This window comes from Diabrotica virgifera, chromosome 4, assembly GCF_917563875.1.
Source record: "Diabrotica virgifera virgifera chromosome 4, PGI_DIABVI_V3a".
Lineage (NCBI taxonomy): Eukaryota > Metazoa > Arthropoda > Insecta > Coleoptera > Chrysomelidae > Diabrotica > Diabrotica virgifera.
The window spans coordinates 37,302,000-37,325,961 of NC_065446.1; the positions used below are offsets into that span (position 1 = coordinate 37,302,000).

At 32.3% G+C, this 23,962-nt stretch overlaps 2 protein-coding genes across 6 annotated transcripts in view; one reads left to right on the plus strand and one right to left on the minus strand.

Annotated features, from left to right (window-relative positions):
* Positions 1-2,398, minus strand: part of LOC114329940 (choline/ethanolaminephosphotransferase 1) — a 150,834-nt gene extending 148,436 nt beyond the window's left edge. For 4 of the 5 annotated variants that reach the window (XM_050648157.1, XM_050648155.1, XM_050648156.1 and 1 more), the window contains exon 1: positions 2,012-2,398. In XM_050648157.1, the coding sequence (XP_050504114.1) occupies positions 2,012-2,223 (212 nt within the window). In that variant the 5' untranslated portion in view covers positions 2,224-2,398. The remainder of the gene's footprint in view (positions 1-2,011) is intronic. The other variant, XM_050648154.1, reaches the window with a different exon arrangement.
* A 470-nt stretch (positions 2,399-2,868) lies between these two features.
* On the plus strand, positions 2,869-23,533 carry LOC114329931 (O-glucosyltransferase rumi homolog). Its single transcript, XM_050648158.1, has 5 exons — positions 2,869-3,063; positions 6,073-6,238; positions 9,296-9,582; positions 19,086-19,279; positions 22,860-23,533. Exons 1-5 carry the CDS (start codon positions 2,925-2,927, stop codon positions 23,286-23,288), a joined length of 1,215 nt encoding a protein of 404 aa, XP_050504115.1. The 5' UTR covers positions 2,869-2,924; the 3' UTR covers positions 23,289-23,533.
* The last annotated feature ends 429 nt before the right edge of the window (positions 23,534-23,962 follow it).

Below are 23,962 nucleotides of genomic sequence, written 5' to 3' on the forward strand. Positions count from 1 at the left end.
CACAATGTATACATTTGCAAGAAAGCGCAAAACATACAGACTAGTCAATAAACTATAAAAAAAAATTTATTTCCATTACGTTGAATTCAACATTATTGGTATATTATAATATGTAAATGCAAATCTATTACTGGGTATTAGTATTGTTAAGAAATTATTTACCTGATGTATAATAATGGGAGTTATGACTTTTTACCTCTATGTCTATAAACAGGTAATATGCAAAATAAAAATCGTAAGTGATTACAAAAATAGTATATTCCGTATTTAAAAATGCAAAAACCAAATCACAATGTTTGGAACAAAAAAGAACTCTTGTTTTTCATTATCCCGTTTTAACACCCTTAAAATACCATTTAATATAAAAATGGAGCTACGATTGTTTACCACTACCGCATATGAAAGCATACTATCTAATATACGCACGTATTTATGGAGTTGCTATGGATATACTACTGTTTACCTCATCTGACTAATGGAGTTGCTATTGTTTCTAAACGCCTTATCTAGGCAACTAATAACGCTGGATGTACGATTTTTTGCCACAATATGCTATGAAAATCTGACAACAAGAGAGTGGTATTAACTCCATTTCGGCAAAAAGTGGAGTTACGACTGTTTACCTCCACGGTACAGATATATTTCACATATAAGTCTACATAAGCCCGTATTACTTTAAAAATCTCATTTTTAGTCAGTTATATCATTTTACAAATACCAAATCGCGCGTAAATATGTGTAAAATGACATATATCTCTTTTCCTCTAAGTGTAATATCCATTTTTGGAACGTATGATGTACTTAGCTCATTTTTCGCATTTTTCAACTTATATTCCTTTTCACATACACCCGCCAATTATAGACGGGCAATGTATAAATAACCTGCGATGCGCTGATGACACGGCCATTCTGGTAGATAATTCTGAAGCACTACAATGCCTAATAGACCGAGTAACAACAGCCTGTAGAGAATTTGGAATGAAATTAAACACAAAGAAAACAAAAACGATGGTCATCAGCAAGCACCAAAACAGAAGAGTGAAGGTCAATGTTTACGGAACAGATCTGGAAAGAGTAACAAGAATAACGTACCTTGGAAGTAACCTTGTTGAAACTTAAGACCACTCACTAGAAATCAGAACATGTCTGGAAAAAGCACGTAGTGTTTTACAAAATGCAAAAAGTTCTATGCAACAGCCAGCTAGATATCTCATTGAGAACTAGAATACTTAAGTGCTATGTTTTCTCTACCTTGCTCTATGGTGTTGAAGCCAGAACAATGACAGAAGCCACACAAAAAAGAATCCATGCATTCGAACTCTGGTGCTACCGTAAAATGCTCAGAATATCCTTCATGAGCCATACAACAAATGTGGAAGTGTTGCAGAGGATGAACAAGGAAAGAGAGCTTACGCTTATAATAAAAGAACAAAACACACAGTATTTTGGCCACATTGTAAGAAATCACTGCTACAACTTATAATCGAAGGCAAAATCAATAGCAAAAGAGGACCAGGAAGAAGACGCAACTCTTGGCTTAAAAACCTAAGGCAATGGACGAATATAACCTCCATATAGGATTAAATGGGCAAATGTAATGGCCAACGTCCTTAAGGATACAGCACCGTAAGAAGAAGAAGATAAATTCATTTCTTAGCAACATTTAATTACAATAGGTTTGTTCTAGCATCAGTTTCAAACAGTTTGAAACCATCAGCGAATAGTGGACCAACGCGAGTAGAGGGGATAGCACTGGTGACTGTATTATGTTCTCTCACTGACCAACTGTTTGCTGACGGTTCATGACTAGTTTGGCTGTTTGCTAGAACAAACCTAATATTTATAAAAAGTTGGCTCTGACTTTTTGTTCCCCTTGACAACTTAACAGTCATGTGGTCATTTTTATTAAAAATTTAGAGATTTGGAATATTCATTTTATTTTATAACGTTAAATAAATATGAAAGCATATAAACAGGAGAAAGTTAAAATATATCACACTGCTCCACTTACCATATCAATAATAAAGATGTAAATATGTTGACACACAGCCCTAGGACAGTAATTAAATTAGGTGCTAACCATATGGGCACTTTCAACACTAACCAACACCAATAGGGCTGTAATAATTTATCTAAAAAACTAACACTTTGGCAAGAATACTTGTGTTCTCCTAACTTTTTCAACTGTGTATCTGATAAAAGTTTTTGCTTGTACAACTTCATTTCTACACTGAACTATCAATATTAATTGTGAAAGTTTGTTCTAAATTGTTATTTTTAACTCAAGACTATTAACAAACACATGAGTTAGACATAAAAAACTTAAATTTAAATTAAAAATGTAGTGCGTTTTCTAAAGCAAATTTTAGCATTGCACAGCATGACAGTGACAGTAAATTTGTGATTTGGATCATTGGATCTGTCATGAACCAATGTTGCCAAAACAAAAAATATAAAATTGTCATTGGCGGTAAAATGAAAATAAATTTTTATGTGCATAAACTTTTAAAATGTTTGAATTTCATTTGTACGGCTGGTACAATAATAATAAATAAAATTACACTACAGAATGTTGTATACAAAGTTTGACCTAAAAATGATATATTTTAGTTAGTTTTTAGTTTTATTCATTAATTTTTCAATATGTAGCTTTGATAAATTTTAGTAAAAATACAAATCGTTTTATTAGGTAGATATGAAATAAAAATAATTTCATTAAGGGAATTTCTGACTAGTGCACAGAACATAGTGATATTCTGTCATTAAAATAATTTTTTAGAAGAAGTCTGATATGGCACACATGGCATGTTACGCATGTGACATGACCATGACACTGACACGTCCTTAGACAAGGAAAGAGAGGACACGTCAGAAAACTTAACCTCTATAAACAATAATATTTTTTAATTTTTCTTTTAAGAGTAATGAAACATTTTGCAGATAGTATTTATACAACCTTAATTTTAATATCAATTTTAACGGCATGGGCGCTTGGGAATAATACGTGTTGGAATAAAAATGAGGGCGACTGTGGAGTTAATAAAATCGATAAATACTCTAAAGGTACCTAACACTTTTATACACACTCTAAAATGTTTATTGTCAGTCACATCATTAAAATGTATCATAACCGATTTATAATTAATAATTTTGCTGGTTAAAACTATTTTTTAACTGAAGATTGTCAAACTAAAATCAATATTTCATCAGTGCCCTTAATAGGGCTTTTCAATGCTTCTCATTGGTTTGGGGAACTTATTAATTATCATTTTGATCACATGCAGTGGCGGGAATTCCCTTAAATTTGCCCTAATGGAAGTATCTAGATCCACCACTGTCTTTATGTATTTTATATGTAAAATTTTGGTACACTATAAGTACTAGATGCCTTATTGTATAGTCATACAATCTACCTAGGGAGTGATTAATATTCAGCTCAGCAGAGTGCTATTGTTTGAAATGTGTACTTACATAAACAGGTAGATCCCTTGTTTATGGAATTTCACACCTTGAACAATAGTCCCCACTGAGCTGAATATTGAAGACGGGAATCAAAGCAGTATGAAATAGCGTTATTTAACTTTATGATTTACGATCCTTGGACAAATTTGTCAGTAAATGAGGCACACTTCAAAGAAAATCGGTAGTTCAAACAGGACTCGTCCAACTTGGCAACGGAGGTAGGGTCAGTGCCTTGGTAATTTGGTGGTTTAACGACATTGTAATTTTTAATAAATAAAACAGTCATAAGACCGGCTATGATGTACGGAACTGAATGTTGGGCAGTGAAAAAGAAAAAGGAACAACGAATGCATGTGGCAGAAATGAGAATGCTTAGATGGATGAGTGGAGTGACAAAGAAGGATAAAATTAGAAATGAGTATATTAGGGGAAGTCTAGGTGTGGCACCAATTGATGCCAAAATGAGAGAGCATAGGTTAAGATGGTTTGGTCATGTTCAACGTCGAGACGTTAATCACCCAATACGAAGAATAGCTGAAGTGCAGATTCCTGGAAGGAGTAGGAGAGGAAGACCAAAGAAGACATGGGGGGAGACGATAAGGCAGGACATGTTGGTAAAGGGGATTAACATTGATATGGCCCAAGATAGAATTGTGTGGAGAAATGCAATTAGGGAAGCCGACCCCGCAAAGGGATAAGGCAAAGAGAATGATGACTTAATGTAAGCGTTTATTAATTTTCGTTCTATTTTATTCTATACCAATTCAGATGAAAAATGTAAGTTGTCATAGACAGCGCATGAATACACTAATTGCCCAGTATATGACCGTTTTGGAGTGTATTTTTACAGATATTAATTTTCTTGACAATTTGGATTAAAGTTCTACTTATTCTCCAGTTCAAAGTTGGACTTGTGCCGTTGGTTGCTTTTAATTAAAGGGGGTTACAATTAATCACCCCCTTCTCAGGTGAAAAACATACCTACCTTTAAAATAAGTCCGGAAATGGATAAATTGACTAATTAGACGCAACTTTTGTTCTATAGAATTTCTTTATCTGGTCAATACTCTTCAAGTTATTTGCAAGTGAAAATGTTGCGATTTTTTGCAAATAACTCATTTATCAAATTAAATATTATCGAAAAATATTTTTAACAAAAATGTAGCTTATAAAAAAACAAAAAACAAATGGTGTATGCATGAAGTCTATCGCCACAGTAAAAGCAGAGTTGTAGCTCATGAAAAATTGTTCTTATTCATAGAATTCCAAATCGAATATTTCAATGTAAAATAACCAGAAAATAAACACTATTTAGAGAAAACGAAAAATTAATGAATATTAAAAAATTATTTTTATTATTTATAAATTATAAATATTATAAATTTTTGGCCTTTGGCGCAAAGTTGGCCTTTTTTTTTGCTAAAAAAAACCTGAAAAAATCACTCTGTAAATTATGATTTGTAAAGTTTGATCAGTTCGCAGTTTTTATTTTTTTTTAAATTTAAATGCCCTTTTTTTAAAATAACTTAAAAAGTATTAGCAAGGACGGATACAGAGAGGGAGCTATGGGGGCCATCCCCCCACCCGAAAATTTAAAAAATTTAAATATTTGCTGTTCAAATGTTTTTAGTTTCAAACACATAGCCCGCTTGCCACGAGAAAAATGTTTTTAGCTTTATAAAAAATAGTTCATGCCCCTCCCCCCGAAAATCGGTCCTGGATCCGCACTTGAGTATTAGTGATACGAAAAATCTCAAAGAGTAAAGAAATGTAGATTTTGTTTTTATAAATATTTTGGTTTTATTCTGTTTTTTTTTTGTAAGACAAAAATTGGTTTTTGGCTGTTCAAAACTTGCATACACTCGTGATTAGTGACTCGTTCAAGCCTTTTCAAATAAAACTCTTTCAAAAATGACCGGTTAACCCTTTGAACCGGGGAACTTACAGGTTATATAACAAAAAGTAATGATTAGTTTCATTTGGGGTGCTAAATAGGGGGAGATTTTCACAATCTTTTTAACCAAAAAACGGTTTTAAATGTATTCTGAGCGTCACTCGCTTAGTTTTGATACTTGAAATTTTTACAAAAAATAAAAATAAAGCTTTTTTTAAACGCTTTAAAAAAGATTTAATGAGTTTTCCCCGAAAAGTGCTTCCCTTTTTTTTATTTTATGTTGAAATATTCGATTTGGAATTTGACGAATAAGAACCATTTTTCATGAGCTACAACTTTGCTTTTAGTAAGTCGATAGACTTCATTTTTTGTAAGCTACATTTGTGCTAAGAATATTTTTTTCAATCAAATATGTACTTTTTCAGTTATTTGCAAAAAACCGTCAGGAAACGTGTTTTTTTTTTGTTGAACAATAAACGTTTTCACTCGTAAATAACTCAAAAATTATTGATTGACCACTTCGGTCGTGACACTGAAAATTACACGGTATCGCCGTATTTCACATTCATTTACTGGGCAATAACACATATAAGTTTTTGTTACACATGTCGCATTTAGTAATTTTTAAAGGGGGCTCCGACGGATTTTGTTACGCCACTGATGTTTCTGATATCATTTTTTATTCAATTGTATTGATCCATTCATTTATTTTTTAGATGCAAATCTCTATCATAAGTACTTGGAATTGTTTAATGATGCCAAGAGGAACTATATACCATGTGAAGAAAGTAAATGCTCCTGCTATGCATCTGTAATAGGTGAAGATCTAAAACCTTTCAGTAATGGGATAACACAACAAATGATGGAACAAGTAAAGTCTAAGTATGTTATATTTAAGCTTTCTTTCAATATTAATGTTCTATTAACAAGCAGATCAGGTTTTTGAAAATATTAATGACAATAATTCCGTATTCTGTTTAGATAATAACCCCTTGATAGCACAAGTTCACATCAAATTGTGAACACCCTTGGGGGTGGTTCCCACCCTTTCTCGGGGGTGTAAAATTTTTTGGTTAAAATAACCACGGAAGTGGCTAGAGAACCTAATTCTAAGCAAAAACTGTTCAATAATTTTTTTTTAAACTCAATAATTTTTGAGTTATTCGTGGTTGAAAATTGGCCGTTTTCATTGAAAAATGACACCTTTTCGGGCGGTTTTTTGCGAGTACCTTAAAATCTATGGATCTAACGAAAAAAACTATACAAAACATTTTTGTAGCTTATAAAAAAACAAATGGATTCGTTCCTTCACATATCTTCTAGTTATAATACAAAAAGAGATATGGTAGGTGAGAAGAGTTTGTTTTTTTGGTGCATGCTGAAATCGGTGTATTCTTGAAATAAAAGAGAAACGGTCGATTTTAGTTGTATAATGCTACCAATACCTTTTGTAGTGATTGAAAAGACCTTTAGAATGAGCAACATTAAATGTCGATTACATTCAAAGTAAGTGAGATATACTGCAAAAAAAAATTGATGACTAACGGAATTTAAAAAAAAAATGTGAAGTACACCTGGTTCCAAAAAAACTGATACGACTCTTGACGCGTATTTTGTAGAAAATTGAGCAGTGTATTTTGAAGGATAAATACTTAATATTTACATACTGTCAATGTCACTGCCAAATCTTAAAATTTGTCAAATAGCTTATTCTGTTCCACGGTTATTAGACTTTATTATTAATCTTTATTATTAATACTTTCTCCGCATCTGAGGGTATCTTATCAACTGTATTGTTTTTAAACAATAGATGATAAAATAAAAATATTGACAGTTCAAAAATGTGAACATTATTGCATTGTGTGTGGCCTAAGTTTGGGCTGAAAACTGAAATGTATTACATTTTTACAAAATTTTGGAATATGTTTAATTACGTAGACCAATTTTAACAGTTGTTTTCAATACAGATTTCAATCATCTACAAATAGTTTCTAATGTCTTTTGATGTCAAATAATTAGGGAAGCTGGAATTCAACAGTTTAGAATTTTACATTGAGTTAATGCAAAATTGTGACGCATGTCAAAATTCTCAATGTATTTTAATTGTATTCATTTTTTTTTTCGAATCCTGAGAAAACTAATAAATATTTTTGAAAAATTTAAACTCAGAATGAAAGACTACATTATTACCGAGGGCTGAAAGTCCCTGAAAACTTCTATAATATTTATTTTAATAAGTTACAGGGCTGAAAATAAAAAAAGTGTGATATTTAATTTCAAATATTTCATTCAATAGAAACTGCTTGTTTATTCTAAGGGGCTTTCCGCCCTCGGTAATAATGTAATCTTTCATCCTGCGTTTAAATTTTTCTAAAATACTTATTAGTTGTTTCATGGATCAGTTGTTTGTTGTTTGTTTATTTTATTATTTGTCTGTCATAATCAATATAATGTCAGATCAATCAAATACACTGCTCAACATGATCAAATCTTACTAAGAGTCGTATCAGTTGTTTTAGGAACCGGCTGTACATTTAACCCCTCATCCATCAGAATTTAAATGCATCGTTTTCCTTCTACAATACTTTTTATTATAGTGTTATTTCTATGTTCAAAAAGTTGGACGGGTTTAAAATGAATAGTCTTTGAAAAAAATAAGATCAAATAATAGAGCGCATTTTTAAATTTTCTTAAGAATCTTCCTTTTTCTCCATGTAACTCGAAAATGATAAGAGATACGAGGAAAAGGTACCACACAAAAATGTAGGATTTTGTTGAATAAAAATTTTGTTTTATGTTTCATTGTTGTATCTCTTATCATTTTCAAGTTACATGTAGAAAAAGAAGATTTTTAAGGAAATCTAAAAATGCGCTCTATAAATTGATCTTATTTTTTTTTCAAAAACTATTCATTTTAAACCCGTCCAACTTTTTTAACCCGTCCATAATACTATAATAAAAGGTTTGTAGAAGTACAATGATGCATTAAAATTCTGATGGATGAGAGGTTAAAAATATACTTCTCATTTTTTCTTAAAATACATTAATCATCAATTTTTTTGAAGCATATCTCGCTTAGTTTGAATGCAATATACTTTTAATATTGCCCATTTTAAAGAACTTTTTAAGCACTACAAAAGGTGTTCTTAACATTATACACCTAAAATCGACCGTTTGTCTGTTATTTCAAGTTGAATACAACGATTTGAGCATGCACCAAAAAAAACAAACTATTTTCACCTACCATATATCTCTTTTTATATTATAACTAGAAGATTTACGAATTAACTAGTCTCTTTGGTTTTTTATAAGCTACAAAAAATGTTTTATATAGTTTTTTTAGTTAGATGCACAGTTTTTAAGATATTTGCAAAAAACCGTTCGAAAAGGTGTTATGTTTCAATGAAAATGGCCAATTTTCAACCACGAATAACTAAAAAAATATTAAGTTTTCAAAAAAAAGTTTTTACTTACAATTAAGTTCTCTAGCCACTTCCGTGGTTATTGTAACCAAGAAATTTTCTACCCCCGAGAAGGGGTGGGAACCACCCCCAAGATAAAAGCACACATCAGCATAGGGTAGACTTTGAATTAGGAGATAAGTAGAGGCTATTCAAAAAAATATTATTAAGATTCATGCAGTAGGATAGAATTCGGAGGTAATATCCTATTTTTGCTCCCATTGACTGGCGTAAGTGTGTCGGCGTGAGGGTTTTAGCGAGGGTACTGACGACGCACTAGTGTTGGCGGTCGTATTGTGTTACTAAATGAAACGTTATGAGCTTGGGCACCCCACTTGAGGTCTGTTTACGGTATGGACATCGAACGAGTTAATAGACCTGTATTTAGAATATGTCTCATTTTGGGAATACATGAAATAGCATATGTTTCAAATACAATTTAGTGTACAAAAAAATGTAACATTCTATTAATTTCTAGGGGCACAAAATATCAGATCATCAACAATCAACTTTACCGTGACGAATACTGCATGTTTCCTGCTCGGTGCCAAGGTGTAGAACACTTTTTATTGGAATTATTATCCAAACTACCCGATGTTGAATTTATCCTTAACACCAGAGATTGGCCACAAATACACAAGAAAGGAGGAATAGTGTCACCAGTATTTTCCTTTAGCAAGACATCAGATTATTATGATATAATGTACCCAGCATGGTCATTTTGGGAAGGGGGACCTGCTATAAGTTTATATCCCAGAGGAATAGGTAATGATTTTTTTTTATTTATTTATTTATGTATTTTTATTCACGGGCAAGCCCTATTCAGATATAAATGTTACATTGTTCTAAATTATTATAATATAACATAAGTAACAAAGTGGTTTGAGAAAAAATAATTATATGAGTAGTACAGTTACAAAAAAGAAAAAAAAAAGAATAAGATAACGTAGTTCCAAGGTATACCGACTTTTTTTATCATAAGTTGCTCAATTTTTATGCTAGAAATTTTTTATTATTTTTTTTGAAAGATCTTATTGTATGCTTGAAAAAACATCATGTAAGTTTTCCTGGAGAAATGCAAAGTTTTCCCGTTATTTGGCTTTGATTCTTTCAAATTATGCATTTGACGAAAAAAGCTAACCTTTAACATGCCGTATCTCGGTTTGTATTGGTCGTAAAATATTATAGAAAAACAGTTTCGTTTGTGTTACTAAAAGATACAATTTTGATATGTACAGTTTTTTTGATTAAATGCACATTTTTCTAGATATTCTCAAAAAACCCTCTAAAAAAGTCGATTTTTCCGTCGAAAAACTGTTACTTTCAACCACGAATAACTCAAAAAATATTAGTTTTACGAAGAAAATGTAAAAAACATTTTTTTCTTAAAATTAAACTGTAATAAAAAATTCCCACCCCCGAGATGGGGTGGCAACTACCCCAAGGTTTTAGCGTACAGCAGCATAATATAGAAAATGATCCTTGGACTATTCCCTACCTTCTGTGAAAATTTCAAGTAAATCCATGCTGGACGAAAAAATTGCGACCCAAAATGCTTCATTTCCTTGACTAGTATAGGCATTAAGTACCCTTAATTTTCCTAACTAGCGTGTTTATTTGGTTGAATTTGTCTTCCTGTGGTTTCGGTTTCATGTCAGCTAATATATTTTCATGTTTGAACATTTTTTGTTTTTTTCTTTAATTTTGGACCTTGTTAGCGGGGGAATTTTCCTCACTTTTCCTCCCGTAGATCCGCCACTGGCCAGAGGGCATCTTTAACATCTGTTTTATCGGAAACGTGTGTCGTCGTGAATAATGTTTGCAAGGCTATATCATGTATATATAAATAATCATAAACATTTCAATATTCATTTCAGTACTGTTTATTTTGCCACATACTGTATATTAAATGTTTCAACCAGTAATCAGAGGCAGGAAAAATTGTCACGTCGTCACCTACGATGCGAAATCTAGAATTAAAACAGCTCTTAATACCTTATGTATTTATTTAAATTTGTATTACTAGTGCAGCCGATTTGTAAAACAATTGTGCATTTAATGATAGAAGCACATAATTTGGACCACATATACTACACATATAAAGGTTCAAATTTAGATATGAGGCCATCTCAGATTTCCCTTTTACAAAAATGGCGGGCATTCAAAATGGCGACTATACATATGTGACTAATAGCACGATAACTTTTGAACGAGAGGTCCTACTTCAACCAAATTTGGTATATAGGTTCTTTTTTTGATGTATAAGATCGAGGTCTTGTACTGGAAGAATCGGTTTACCAAAAGTTGTGCTTTTCCTGGCTTTTATGTAAAAATATGTTGTTTTTTTTTTCAATTCTTTCACACTGTATATATTAATTTTTCAAAAAGTTAATACGACCATTCAAACGACCGTAAAAATATTTTTTAGGAAATATTTTGATTTTTTTAATTATGTTAATTACCATTTAATAAATGCATAACGTATCTTCACATGCACCTATGTGCGGCAGATTCGTGCAAATATTAAAAGAATTATTGAGCATTTAATGTTAGAAGCATATAACTTGGACCACATATACTACATATATAAAGTTCACGAGGAAAAATTTCCTGTAGTTGGCTGTATACCATTACAAAAACATAAAATCCTTTATAAAAGGTATATTTGTTAAAATCCCTATACAGGGCTACATCAAAGACAGAACTAGTTTTCGATCGGTTGACCGATCATCATCAGTGCAATCCTAAAATGTGTACAACCAGATAAAATGATGCAAAGTATTTAAAATGTTGACTAAGGTTATAAAAAGTTATAGGTTATACTCACTTAGAATCTACATGCAAGCCACCAAAGTAAAAATAACAGGGTAAAAACCCTTTACAATTGATCCGTCATCGGAACATATGACAATGATGTGAATTATAACATGGATGATTAAGATATCCAATGTTTTTCGCCCGAGGTACCAATGAGCTCTATCTGACAAGTTCACATCATGACTGTACGGAAGCAAGTGATTTTGATAACGGAAATTCTGAATGGTGACATGACAGGAATGACAGTTCCACACGAAGTTATAATTTCCCTGTTGTTTTGTGGTATTTATTGTAAAATTTGTTAAATTAATAACAATAAAAACAGTCGTTCCCACTGTGGTAGATAGTCTGTAAAAATGGAAATAGACTTGATGTAAATGTTAAAATATTGTAATGGAGGAAGTAGGCAAACCACATTACACATAATACAGAAAACTTAATAAACATTATCAAACCCTTTATATGTGATATCTAGGGCTTAGAAAAGCAGTTGTGTGTTTATTTAAAAGTTATCAATTATATTAGAATAATTGGAAGTTGTTATAGTATGTGGAAGTACCATAAAAATCACTGTGTGGGTGACAAAGGTGTAGAACTGTTTTCTGATCTGGGAGGGATATATAATACAAGCTAAGATACATGCCACCATTTCTCAAGATCCCTGCATATCGCCTGGAACTCTAAGGGTTCGACAAAACAGACCAATATATGAGATAGCTAACATAGGGGAGAGGGGTGGTGTTATAAATTTATGAGAATATAATTAAAATGTAACATGAACAGGACCCAGAAAGAGTAGTGAGACTATTAAATTTAGTTGCAGTATGATTATATGGGGTGGATATAATTATTGATGAAAATTTAGAGATGAGACGGTATGTATGTGGGTGAATTATATCCACCCCATATAATCATACTGCAACTAAATTTAATAGTCTCACTACTCTTTCTGGGTCCCGTTCATGTTAAATTTTAATTATATTCTCATAAATTTATAACACCACCCCTCTCCCCTATGTTAGCTATCTCATATATTGGTCTGTTTTGTCGAACCCTTAGAGTTCCAGGCGATATGCAGGGATCTTGAGAAATGGTGGCATGTATCTTAGCTTGTATTATATATCCCTCCCAGATCAGAAAACAGTTCTACACCTTTGTCACCCACACAGTGATTTTTATGGTACTTCCACATACTATAACAACTTCCAATTATTCTAATATAATTGATAACTTTTAAATAAACACACAACTGCTTTTCTAAGCCCTAGATATCACATATAAAGGGTTTGATAATGTTTATTAAGTTTTCTGTATTATGTGTAATGTGGTTTGCCTACTTCCTCCATTACAATATTTTAACATTTACATCAAGTCTATTTCCATTTTTACAGACTATCTACCACAGTGGGAACGACTGTTTTTATTGTTATTAATTTAACAAATTTTACAATAAATACCACAAAACAACAGGGAAATTATAACTTCCTGTGGAACTGTCATTCCTGTCATGTCACCATTCAGAATTTCGGTTATCAAAATCACTTGCTTCCGTACAGTCATGATGTGAACTTGTCAGATAGAGCTCATTGGTACCTCGGGCGAAAAACATTGGATATCTTAATCATCCATGTTATAATTCACATCATTGTCATATGTTCCGATGACGAATCAATTGTAAAGGGTTTTTTACCCTGTTATTTTTACTTTGGTGGCTTGCATGTAGATTCTAAGTGAGTATAACCTATAACTTTTCATAACCTTAGTCAACATTTTAAATACTTTGCATCATTTTATCTGGTTGTACACATTTTAGGATTGCACTGATGATGATCGGTCAACAGATCGAAAACTAGTTCTGTCTTTGATGTAGCCCTGTATAGGGATTTTAACAAATATACCTTTTATAAAGGATTTTATGTACCTACATATATAAAGGTTCAAATTTAGATATAAGGCCATCTCAGATTTTGCCTTTTACAAAAATTGAGGACATTCAAAATGGCGACTATACTTATATGTGACTAATAGAACGAAAAGTCCGATTTCAGCCAAATCTGGCATCAATGTTCTTTTTTTGATGACTAAGATCGAGATCTTGAACTGGAAGAATAGGTTTGCCAGATGTTGTGTTTTTACTGTTTTTTTTTTATGTAAAAATATGTTGCTGTTTTTTCACTCCTTTCACCCTGTATATATTAATTTTTCAAAAAGGTAATACCGGCATTGAAAAGAGAGTAAACATATTTTTTAGGAAATACATATTATGAACTTTTTATTTATGTTAATTACCATTTAATAAATGCATAACATATTTTCACAAGTACTATGTGCGGCAGATTTATTTTGAATGTTCGCCATTTTTTTTAAAAGATAAAATCTGTTCATATCTAAATATGAACCTTTAGATGTGTAGTATGTGTGGTCCAAATTATATGATTCTACCATTAAATGCACAATAATTCTTATACTATTTGTACGAAGCTGTCGCACATAGGTACATCTGAAGATACGTTATGCATTTATTAATTGATAATTAACATAACTAAAGAGTTCAAAATATTTCTTAAAAAATATTTTTACGCCCTTGCCAACGCCGGTATTACCTTTTTAAAAATTTTTATATACAAGGTGAAAGAATTGAAAAAATAAACAACATATTTTTACATTAAAAATCAGGAAAAACACAACTTCTGGTAAACCGATTCTTCTGGTCAGTTCTGGTTCAAGACCTCGATCTTATACATCAAAGAAAGAGCCTATATACCAAATTTGGTTGACATCCGACTTTTCGTTAAAAAGTTATCGTGCTATTAGTCATATATGTATAGTCGCCATTTTGAATTCCCGCCATTTTTGTAAAAGGCAAAATCTGAGATGGCCTCATATCTAAATTTGAAGCTTTGTATGTGTAGTATATGTGTTCCATATTATATGCTTCTACCATTAAATGCACAATAATTCTTGCACGAGTCTGCCGCACATAGATACATGTGAAGATAAGTTATTCATTTATTAAATGTTAATTAACATAACTAAAAGTTCAAAATATTTCCTAAAAAATATTTTTACCCTCTTTTCAATGCCGGTATTACCTTTTTGAAAAATTAATATATACAAGGTAAAAGAATTGAAAAAAGAACAACATATTTTTACATGAAAAATCAGGAAAAACCCAACTTCTGGTAAACCGATTCTTCCGGTTCAAGAGCTCGATCTTATACATAAAAAAAGAACCCATCTACCAAATTTGGTTGAAGTCGGACTTTTCGTTCAAAAGTTATCGTGCTATCAGTCACATATGTATCGTCGCCATTTTGAATGCCAGCCATTCTTGTAAAAGGTAAAATCTGAGATGGCCTCGTATCTAATTTTGAACCTTTATATGTGTAGTATATGTGGTCCAAATTATATGCTTCTATCATTAAATGCACAATTCTTATAATATTTGCACGAATCTACCGCACTATACTTGGTTAATTTTTTTTGATATACAGAAATAGCTATTTGTATAACAAGGGAGGAAAGTGCTACTTTTCCTCCCGAGAATGAAGTTTACTGCCCGACGCGAAGCGGAGGGCAGTAATCATTCAAGGGAGGAAAAGGCACTTTACTCCCATGTTATACATATGGTTTTTTCACCTTCCTCAAATAACAAGTCATTTTTTCATTTTTACTTAATTTATTTATGTAACTAACCAACAAAATTAATTAGAACTAAAACTAACAAGTAGGTACAATATAACTGTCAACTGTCAAATATAAGTCAAATTATTAATGTAAACATTATTAAATCAGAATAGCAATTTACTGTTTTTTACCATTCTACAAAATACAGGTTGTTTTTAAATAAACGTTAAAATGTATAGACACTTACGTAATAGAAAATAGATATTGTACAGGGCGTCAATAAGTTATATTTCATGAATGAAATACCATGACGTCACTTTTACTTTTCCTGCCTAGGGAGGAAAAGTACGACTTTGCTCCCTACAATCAGGTCCGGAAAAGTATACTTTCGGTAGAGGTAGGTGGAAAAATATGTTTTCTTCTCTAAGTGCTTTCTTCCAATCGGAAGTTGGATATCATCGTGTTTGAATGATCATCAAATATTGCATGTACAGTGAGCATGTAAAGATTGGAATAAATTCATTTTTTCGTGAATGGGCGATTGTGGAAATAAATCCCGAAAAAGATGGATTCTTATTTTTAAATTAGGATTTTTTGGCATGCAGATCATACTAGTATAATCATACTTTTACTTAGCAACAACATTTTTGTTTATTTTAGTAGTATTTTGTATTTTGACAACGACACCCGATTTGGGCGTCGAAACGTTAATAAAATTATTTTTTCAATTTAATTGTGGCATATTTCCCATCTAAATAGTTAATCATAAAATGCCATAAGGAAATAGCTTCAGAACAACAATACTAGTGACGTCATCCATCTGGGCGTGATGACGTAAATCAATGATTTTTTTAAGTGAGAGTAGGGGTCGTGTGATAGCTCATTTGAAAGGTTATTCAATTCTCTATTCAGTAATATAAACGTTAACATAATTATTTATACAGGGTGGCACAAATGTTTTTTTCAATTAAATTAATTGAGACAAAAAGAAAAATGTATGTAATGTATTTGAATTTGTCAGAAGACAGAAAAAAATGTTTATTCTTTGTCAAATAAATTTTTTTTCACTTAAATTCAATGTTAAAGCTGCTACCCACGTGCTTCTTAGCAGTTTGAACATTTAATTTAAGGGAAAAAAGCAATGTTTATTTTTCAAATAAACATTTTTTTCTGTTTTCTCTTTTCTCACAGCAGTAAAATGTATTTTGAATTAATTAAATTACATACATTCTTCTTTTCTTAAATTTTTTTTTATTTCCTGTATTAATTGTTATGTTAATGTTTATATTACTGAATAGAGATGACGTGACTAGTATGATATACATGCCAAAAAATCGTAATTTAAAAATAAAAATCGACCTGTTTCGGGATTTATTTCCAAAATCGCCCATTCATGAAAAAATTAGTTTATTCCAACCTTTGCGTACTCACTGTATATGTTGGACATTACGTCATCAGTGTTAGCGTAATGACGTAATCAACTTTTCTTTAAATCCAAACCGAGGTCACTGGATACCTCATTTAAAATGTCTCCTAATCGATTTTGCAACGATGCAATTATTTGAATATTTATTTCTACAAGGTTAACCAAAATTTTTGGTTTATTATTGCAATTAACTTATCAAAAATGTTTAGTAATATACAATAAAATTTTAACAAATTATTACATTGACTACCTTTAGCAATGATGCAATGATAAAGACAGGCAGTAAATTATTTACTAATGTAATTTAGTTTAGTTATTGAGGATTTATTGTAATTCCATTTTACCTAACTAAGTACATATCTTTTGTTTCGAATAATACATTGTTGCAAAGGCGATTAGAATATCTTTGAAATGGGGTGTCCAGTTTTGGATACCCTGGTTGACCAACTCAGCAAGAACGGTTTCTACACAATAGCCTATGCAGACGATATAACCGTCTTACAAAGCGGTAAGTTTGAGAACACACTATGTGAGAGATTACAAGTTGCTCTCAGACTAATAGAAACATGGTGTCAGTAACACTCACTGTCTATAAATCCAAAAAAGACAGAGATGGTCCTCTTCACCAGAAAAAGAAGGATCACGGGCTTAATACCCCCTAGGATTCTAACTGCAGTCTGAATTTCTCTGAAGAGGTGAAATACCTCGGTATTACCCTTGACAGGAAGTTAACATGGAACTCTCACTTAGATAGTAGAGGTAAAAGAGCATATATTGCCTATGAACAGTGTCGGCGAACGGTCGAACGCACTTGAGGCCTTTCGCCCAGGGTGGTCGCCTGGATCTACACTACTGTCATTAGGCCAATGCTAACTTACGGAGCTATTGCTTGGGTACCAAAAGTGCTACAGACAATAGCGATCAACAAACTAAACCATATTCAACGGATGGCTTGCCTAAATATAACAGGTGCCATGAAAACAACAGCAACTGCGCAATGGAGTTGCTCATTGGCATCACACCTTTAGACATATATGTCAGAGAGGTGGCGTTGATGACTATGATGAGATTACGCTCAGCAGGTGCAAACCTTGATTTAGGAATGGGACAATTGAGATGTAGTTTCTGACGGGGTGAGCTGGAGGCACTGCCCCAGCTACATGCGGGCCATGGATGCGACTCAATTAAACCTACGTTTGTCTTTGACAAACCCTACAAAATCGAAACAAGGCAACATAGGGACTCAAACGTGGCAATTGCATATTGCATCTACACCGATGGCTCCAAAACAGAAGAAGGCGCAGAACTTTAGTTTAGAACAGAAGAACCTTGTATAAAATGGGGTGTGGGCAAAAATTCCAGCGTAGTTCAGACTGAACTGGCTGGTATCTCCATAGCCGCAAAAGGGATAACCCAGAAAGGTATAGCCGGCAAAACCATAATAATCTGCACAGACAGCAGACAAGCACTACTAACCCTGAACAGACCACGTGTCATATCAGGGCTAGTAATGGAGTGTCATGAATCACTAGCCCAAGCTTCGGATGGTAACAACATCATCCTGAGGTGGGTTAAAGGACACAACGGAAATAAAGGCAGCCGCATTGCTGACCAGCTAGCTAGGAAGGCAGCAGGCCTAAGACTCTTAGGACCTGGTGATCTTTTTGTCTGGTCAACTGCAACAATCGCGAAAATTGTCAAATGTCACTCCCACACGCAAACCGCGAAAAGATGGGAGGAAGGGCCAGGATGTAGACTTTCCAAGGTAACATTAAGGAACCTTGGGAAGTCAGCATCAGAAAAGTACTTGATAATGACCAGGAAAAACCTACGCTTGACAGTTGGCTTTTTAAATGGCCATTGTCAACTAAGAAAACCTCTCCACACACTGGGATTAGTAGGCACACCTCTATGCAGGAGGTGTGAACAAGATGACGAAACGGTCGAGCGTGTCCTATGTGAATGTCCGGAGTTATCGTCAATACGAGAGTATGCGTTCGGCGAGCCTTGGCCTACATCTGCCGACATAGAGGAGATGTCACCTGGTTAGTTGTCCGCCTTCCTGGACATGGCAGGATGGATAATGAACTAAGGACGACAACCCCCTGGGAGGATGCACAATGTGGCCTAAATGCTGTGGGACTTGACTCACCCTCCCTACTCTACAGATACAGATGGGGTGTCCCGTGAACTCGGTTTGTATTTAAAAAAAAAAATGGTCGATTATGTCATTACGCCAACATCGATGACATAATGTCCAACAAATATATAGCAACTGATGACCATTTAAAAATTAAAATTGAAGTGTTAAGATTTTTTTTAAAAGCCGTCTGTTTCTGAAATAATGAATTTATTCCATACTTTTGCATCATACTGTATACATATTATGTATTTATAGGTAGGTGGGATATGCATAGGAACAGATTGGGGAAATTGGGAAATAGTACAAAATGGTCAGATAAGCTTTCTAAGGCATTCTTTAGAGGATCCAGAACTAGTTCTGAAAGGGATCCGCTTATTCTTTTATCCAGAGAGAATCCCGATATGGTTGATGCTTCATACACAAAGAATCAAGCATGGAAGTCAGACGCCGTAAGTTATAAATCTCATTTTTAATCGTTGTATTAAATTGTACCTATTCACGCCGTGCGTAACCATGGTGGGGATACACGAAACTATGCCAGAGTCCGTAGCGGCGAAATATGACAATCTTGGCGAATTTTTGTAATACAGTGTCATTATGTTCGTTCGCGGACCCTGTCGATGACTTTTAGTCCACGACAACGCATGCGCACTTTAATTCCATATTATATTTATTTAATATACATATTATCGTTTATTGATAAGTATACCAGTATATTAAATAATTAACAATTAATTAATAATATTAATTAATACTAAATATACCTTGTATATTTATCTACCAACGGTATTATTTATATTATTTTTAATACTCTGGGCTAATTACCAAAATTCATGGAAAAGTTATTTACCAGCAATTTTATTGCTGGAATCGAATTATAACATCCTATATATTAATAATATAGGTATGCAAAGTCCGCAGACAGTGTGCTACTTTTTTTATAAACAAAATGGCGCCGACAAATCGTATTTTTTTCAATTATTGCTCTATAACTCCGAAGATTTTAACTTTACAATAAAAACACCCAAATAAAAATTCACCGCAATTAAATTCTGCATAGAGATATGTTTTTTCCGATTTGTTCCGACAAAAATTTTCCTGGGAAAATGCGGGTTTTCCCAACAAAAACTCTAATAGTCAAATAAAGTTTTAGGTAAGTAATTATTAATCAATAATTAAATAACTTAGTGTCATCAAAGCTTTCTTGGTATAGATTGTAATTCCAGAAGCCGGTAAAGATTAAACGAATATTTAACAACAATTTACGATCGCAATAATAACCAAAATAATCATGATACATTGATCAAACTTATAAAGATTATAAAGATGAGATGCTTATTTAATATTTTATCGACAAAATATACATTTTTCGTTTTTTGCATAATCTTTAAATTTTGAAAAAAAAAAGAGTTATAATACGCTGGTCTAATTAGTAAAGTACAAAGAAAGGTTATTTACCAGCAATTTTATTGCTGGAATCGAATATTATGATCCTATATATTAATAATATAGGTATGCAAAGTCCGCAGATAGTGTGCTACTTTTTTTATTAACAAAATGGCGCCCCCAAATCGTGTTTTTTTCAATTATTGGTCTATAACTCCGAAGATTTTAACTTTACACCAAAAAGACTCAAATAAAAATTCACCCCAATTTAATTCTACATAGAGGCATGTTTTCCCGATTTGCTCCGACGAAAATTTTCCTCGGAAAATGTGGGTTTTCCCAACAAAATCTCGAATTTTCAAATAAATTTTTTCTGCAAGTAATTATTTATCAATAATTAAATAACTTGGTGAAATAAAAGCTTTCTTGGTATAGATTATAACTGTAGAAGCCGGTGAAAATTAAACCAATATTTTAGCAACAATTCAATTGTTAATTAACAATTTACAGTCGCAATAACAACCAAAATAATCATGAGACATTGATCAAACTTAGAAAGATTATAAAGATGTGATGCCTATTTAATATTTTGTCGACAAAATATAAATTTTTCATTTTTTTGCATAATATTTAAATGTTTAAAAAAAATAGTTAAACAAATTAACATTTCTCAATAATTGTTTATTATATTCTAATTTAAAAAAATACTTAAAATGCGTATTTCAAAGGTCTTGAAAATTAATGCTTTAAAAAAATTTCCAGCCATTTGCAAAAAAGTTATGAAACAGCAAAGTAAATATACGATTGCTCCGTTGTTTATAATTTGTTTTAATTGTTTCAAAGCTTAAAAGTGAGTCTGTTGTACAATCTAATTACTCACAAAGAATATCAAATATTAGTTCAATGGTTATATTTTAATCAAAGATTAAAAATACTTTTTTTGTAATTTTTAGCGCGAACGTAGGCTTGATACAGAGCCGGAGCTAAAATGTTTACTCGAAGCGACTGACACGCAGCATACATAATACTATAATTTTATTTATGAAGTGTCCGTCGCACGGCGATCGTCGCTTCGAGTGAAAATTTTAGCTACAGTACTGTATTAGTCTACTTTCGCGCGTGTAAATTACAAAAAAATATATTTATAATATTTAATTAAAATATAACCATAAAACTAATAATCGATATTTTTTGTAAATAATTAGCTTTTACTTTAAACTCACTTTTACGCTTTGAAAGAATTAAAAAAATATATAAACAACGTAATAATCGTATGTTTACTTTGCTGTTTCATAACTTTTTTGCAAATGGTTGCAAAAAAGTTTTAAAGCATTCATTTTTAAGATATTGGAAATACGCATTTTAACTATTTTTTGAAATTAGAATATAATAAAAACTTTCTGAGAAACGTTAATTTGTTTATAACTTTTTTTTTAACGTTTAAAGATTATGCAAAAAAATAAAAAAATAATATTTTGTCGACAAAATGTTAAATAGGCATCTCATCTTTATAAGATTTCAACGTTTGATCAGTGTATCATAATTATTTTGGTTATTATTGCGACCGTAAATTATTAATTAACAATTGAATTGTTGCTAAAATATTCGTTCAATTTTCACCAGCTTCTGGAACTATAATCTAAACTAAGAAGACTTTTAAGTCACCAAATTATTTAATTATTGGTAGATAATTACTTATCTAAAACTTTATTTGAAAATTAAAGATTTTGTTGGAAAAACCCGCATTTTCCGAGGAAAATTTTCGTCGGAGCAGATCGGGAAAAACATAGGTATCTCTATGCAGAATTTAATTGCGGTGAATTTTAATTTGAGTGTTTTTGTTGTAAAATTAAAATCTTCGGAGTTATAGAGCAATAATTGAAAAAAACACGATTTTCGGGCGCCATTTTGTTTATAAAAAAAGTAGCACACTATCTGCGGACTTTGCATACCTATATTATTAATATATATAATCATAAACTTCGATTCCAGCAATAAAATTGCTGGTAAATAACTTTTCCCAAAAATGGCCTATTCTCCGATAATCAGCCCAGACTATAAGTGCGCATGCTCCACTTGTCGTGGACCAGTCCCTGACTGTCTCTGCGAACCTACTTATTGTTTGTATAACAAAATTTTATCAAAAATGGAAAATAAATATTGCATATTAACGTCAAATATGTTATATGTGTATCATATGTTTAACGTCAAATTGTGGTCGCCAAAAATGTCAGGCGACTACGCTGTGTCGCGTCAGTCATGCAGGGTGCGAATACTTGTCCATGTCAGTTGTTAATATTTATTTTTGTTTTATTTTTTACAAAAAGTCAATAATGCCAAATTTTATACAATACGTTTAGTTTTCGCTTAGATAAAGGCGACTGAAGGAAAAATCGCCAACAGGGGCGCTAAAATCGGCTACATTGCTTATACCACTATCGCTGTTTAATCGCTGAATGACGGGAAGACGTAGCGACGGATTGAAAATCAGCGAGAATCATGTACATTAGCGTGGGAAGTGGGGACGGTCTGGAACTCGACGGCGTGCAGTGTTGCCATTTATAGGTCGTATATCTAATTTAAAACTAAACATGCTGTATAAGTATGAAAAATGACATTAATCTTGTAAGTTTATTTTTAAAGGATACTCTACACGCTCCTCCAGCCAAGGAAGTATCATTTGAAGAACATTGCCAGTACAAATACCTCTTTAATTTTCGAGGAGTAGCAGCAAGTTTTCGCTTCAAGCACATGTTCTTATGCAAATCTTTGGTGTTCCACGTGGGAGACGACTGGCAAGAATTCTTCTATGCCTCTCTAAAACCATGGGTTCATTATATTCCTATAAAAGCCAATGCTAGTAAACAGGAAATTCAAGAAGCGTTGGAATTCGCCATCAATAACGACGATATTGCAAAGGAGATCGCCGAAAATGGTTATAAGTTTATCTGGAATAATTTAAAAATGTCGGATGTTCGTTGTTATTGGAAAAAGTTGATTAAGAGATATGCTAAACATTTAACTTACAAACCATCACTTGATAAAAAAATGATCCACATCAAGGAAAAATAAATTACCTTGAACTAAACAATTTGAATGTTGTGTTTACTATTCGATGTGACCAGAGTAAGTCAACTTGACGAAGTAAGAGTACTGAAAGTTAACTACAGTTATATAGTGCTGTCACCAAAGGATTTCACGTCCGATTTCGTTGAACTTCCATCGATTTTCATGAAAATTGGTGAGTAGTTAGAAGATGATGACATGGTGCCAACTTCCGCTTTTACCCTGGGGGTGGATGCTACCCCTTCTCGGGGGTGGACATTATTTTAATAAAAATATCCCAATAAATCAATAGAGGGATATATATATATATATATATATATATATATATATATATATATATATATATATATATATATACTCTAAGCTAAATTTGTTATATAGTTATTAAAATAATTCAATACTTTTACAGTTATTAAAGATAAAATATTTTAATCTTTAGGTTTTCATAAATAACTCAAAAACTATAAGTTTTTACAAAAAAATTGTTGTTAACAAAATGGAAGATAATAAAAAATCGAATAAATTCCTTACTTGACAAACCTTTTAGTATTAAATGAGAGTGAGTTATAGATAATTTAATGTATATGTTACCGGCCAAACCAGATTTCAGGACAAACTAGTTTGACCTAGGCCAAACTAGTTTGTCCTGAGCGCGTTAGGATAAACTAGCTTGTCCTAGG

Coding starts and splice junctions, on each gene's coding strand:
- LOC114329931 (XM_050648158.1), top strand. CDS start 2,925: ATGAAACATTTTGCAGATAGTATTTATACAACCTTAATTTTAATATCA. Junction 3,064..6,072: donor AATCGATAAATACTCTAAAG/GTACCTAACACT, acceptor TTTATTTTTTAG/ATGCAAATCTCTATCATAAG. Junction 6,239..9,295: donor ATGGAACAAGTAAAGTCTAA/GTATGTTATATT, acceptor ATTAATTTCTAG/GGGCACAAAATATCAGATCA.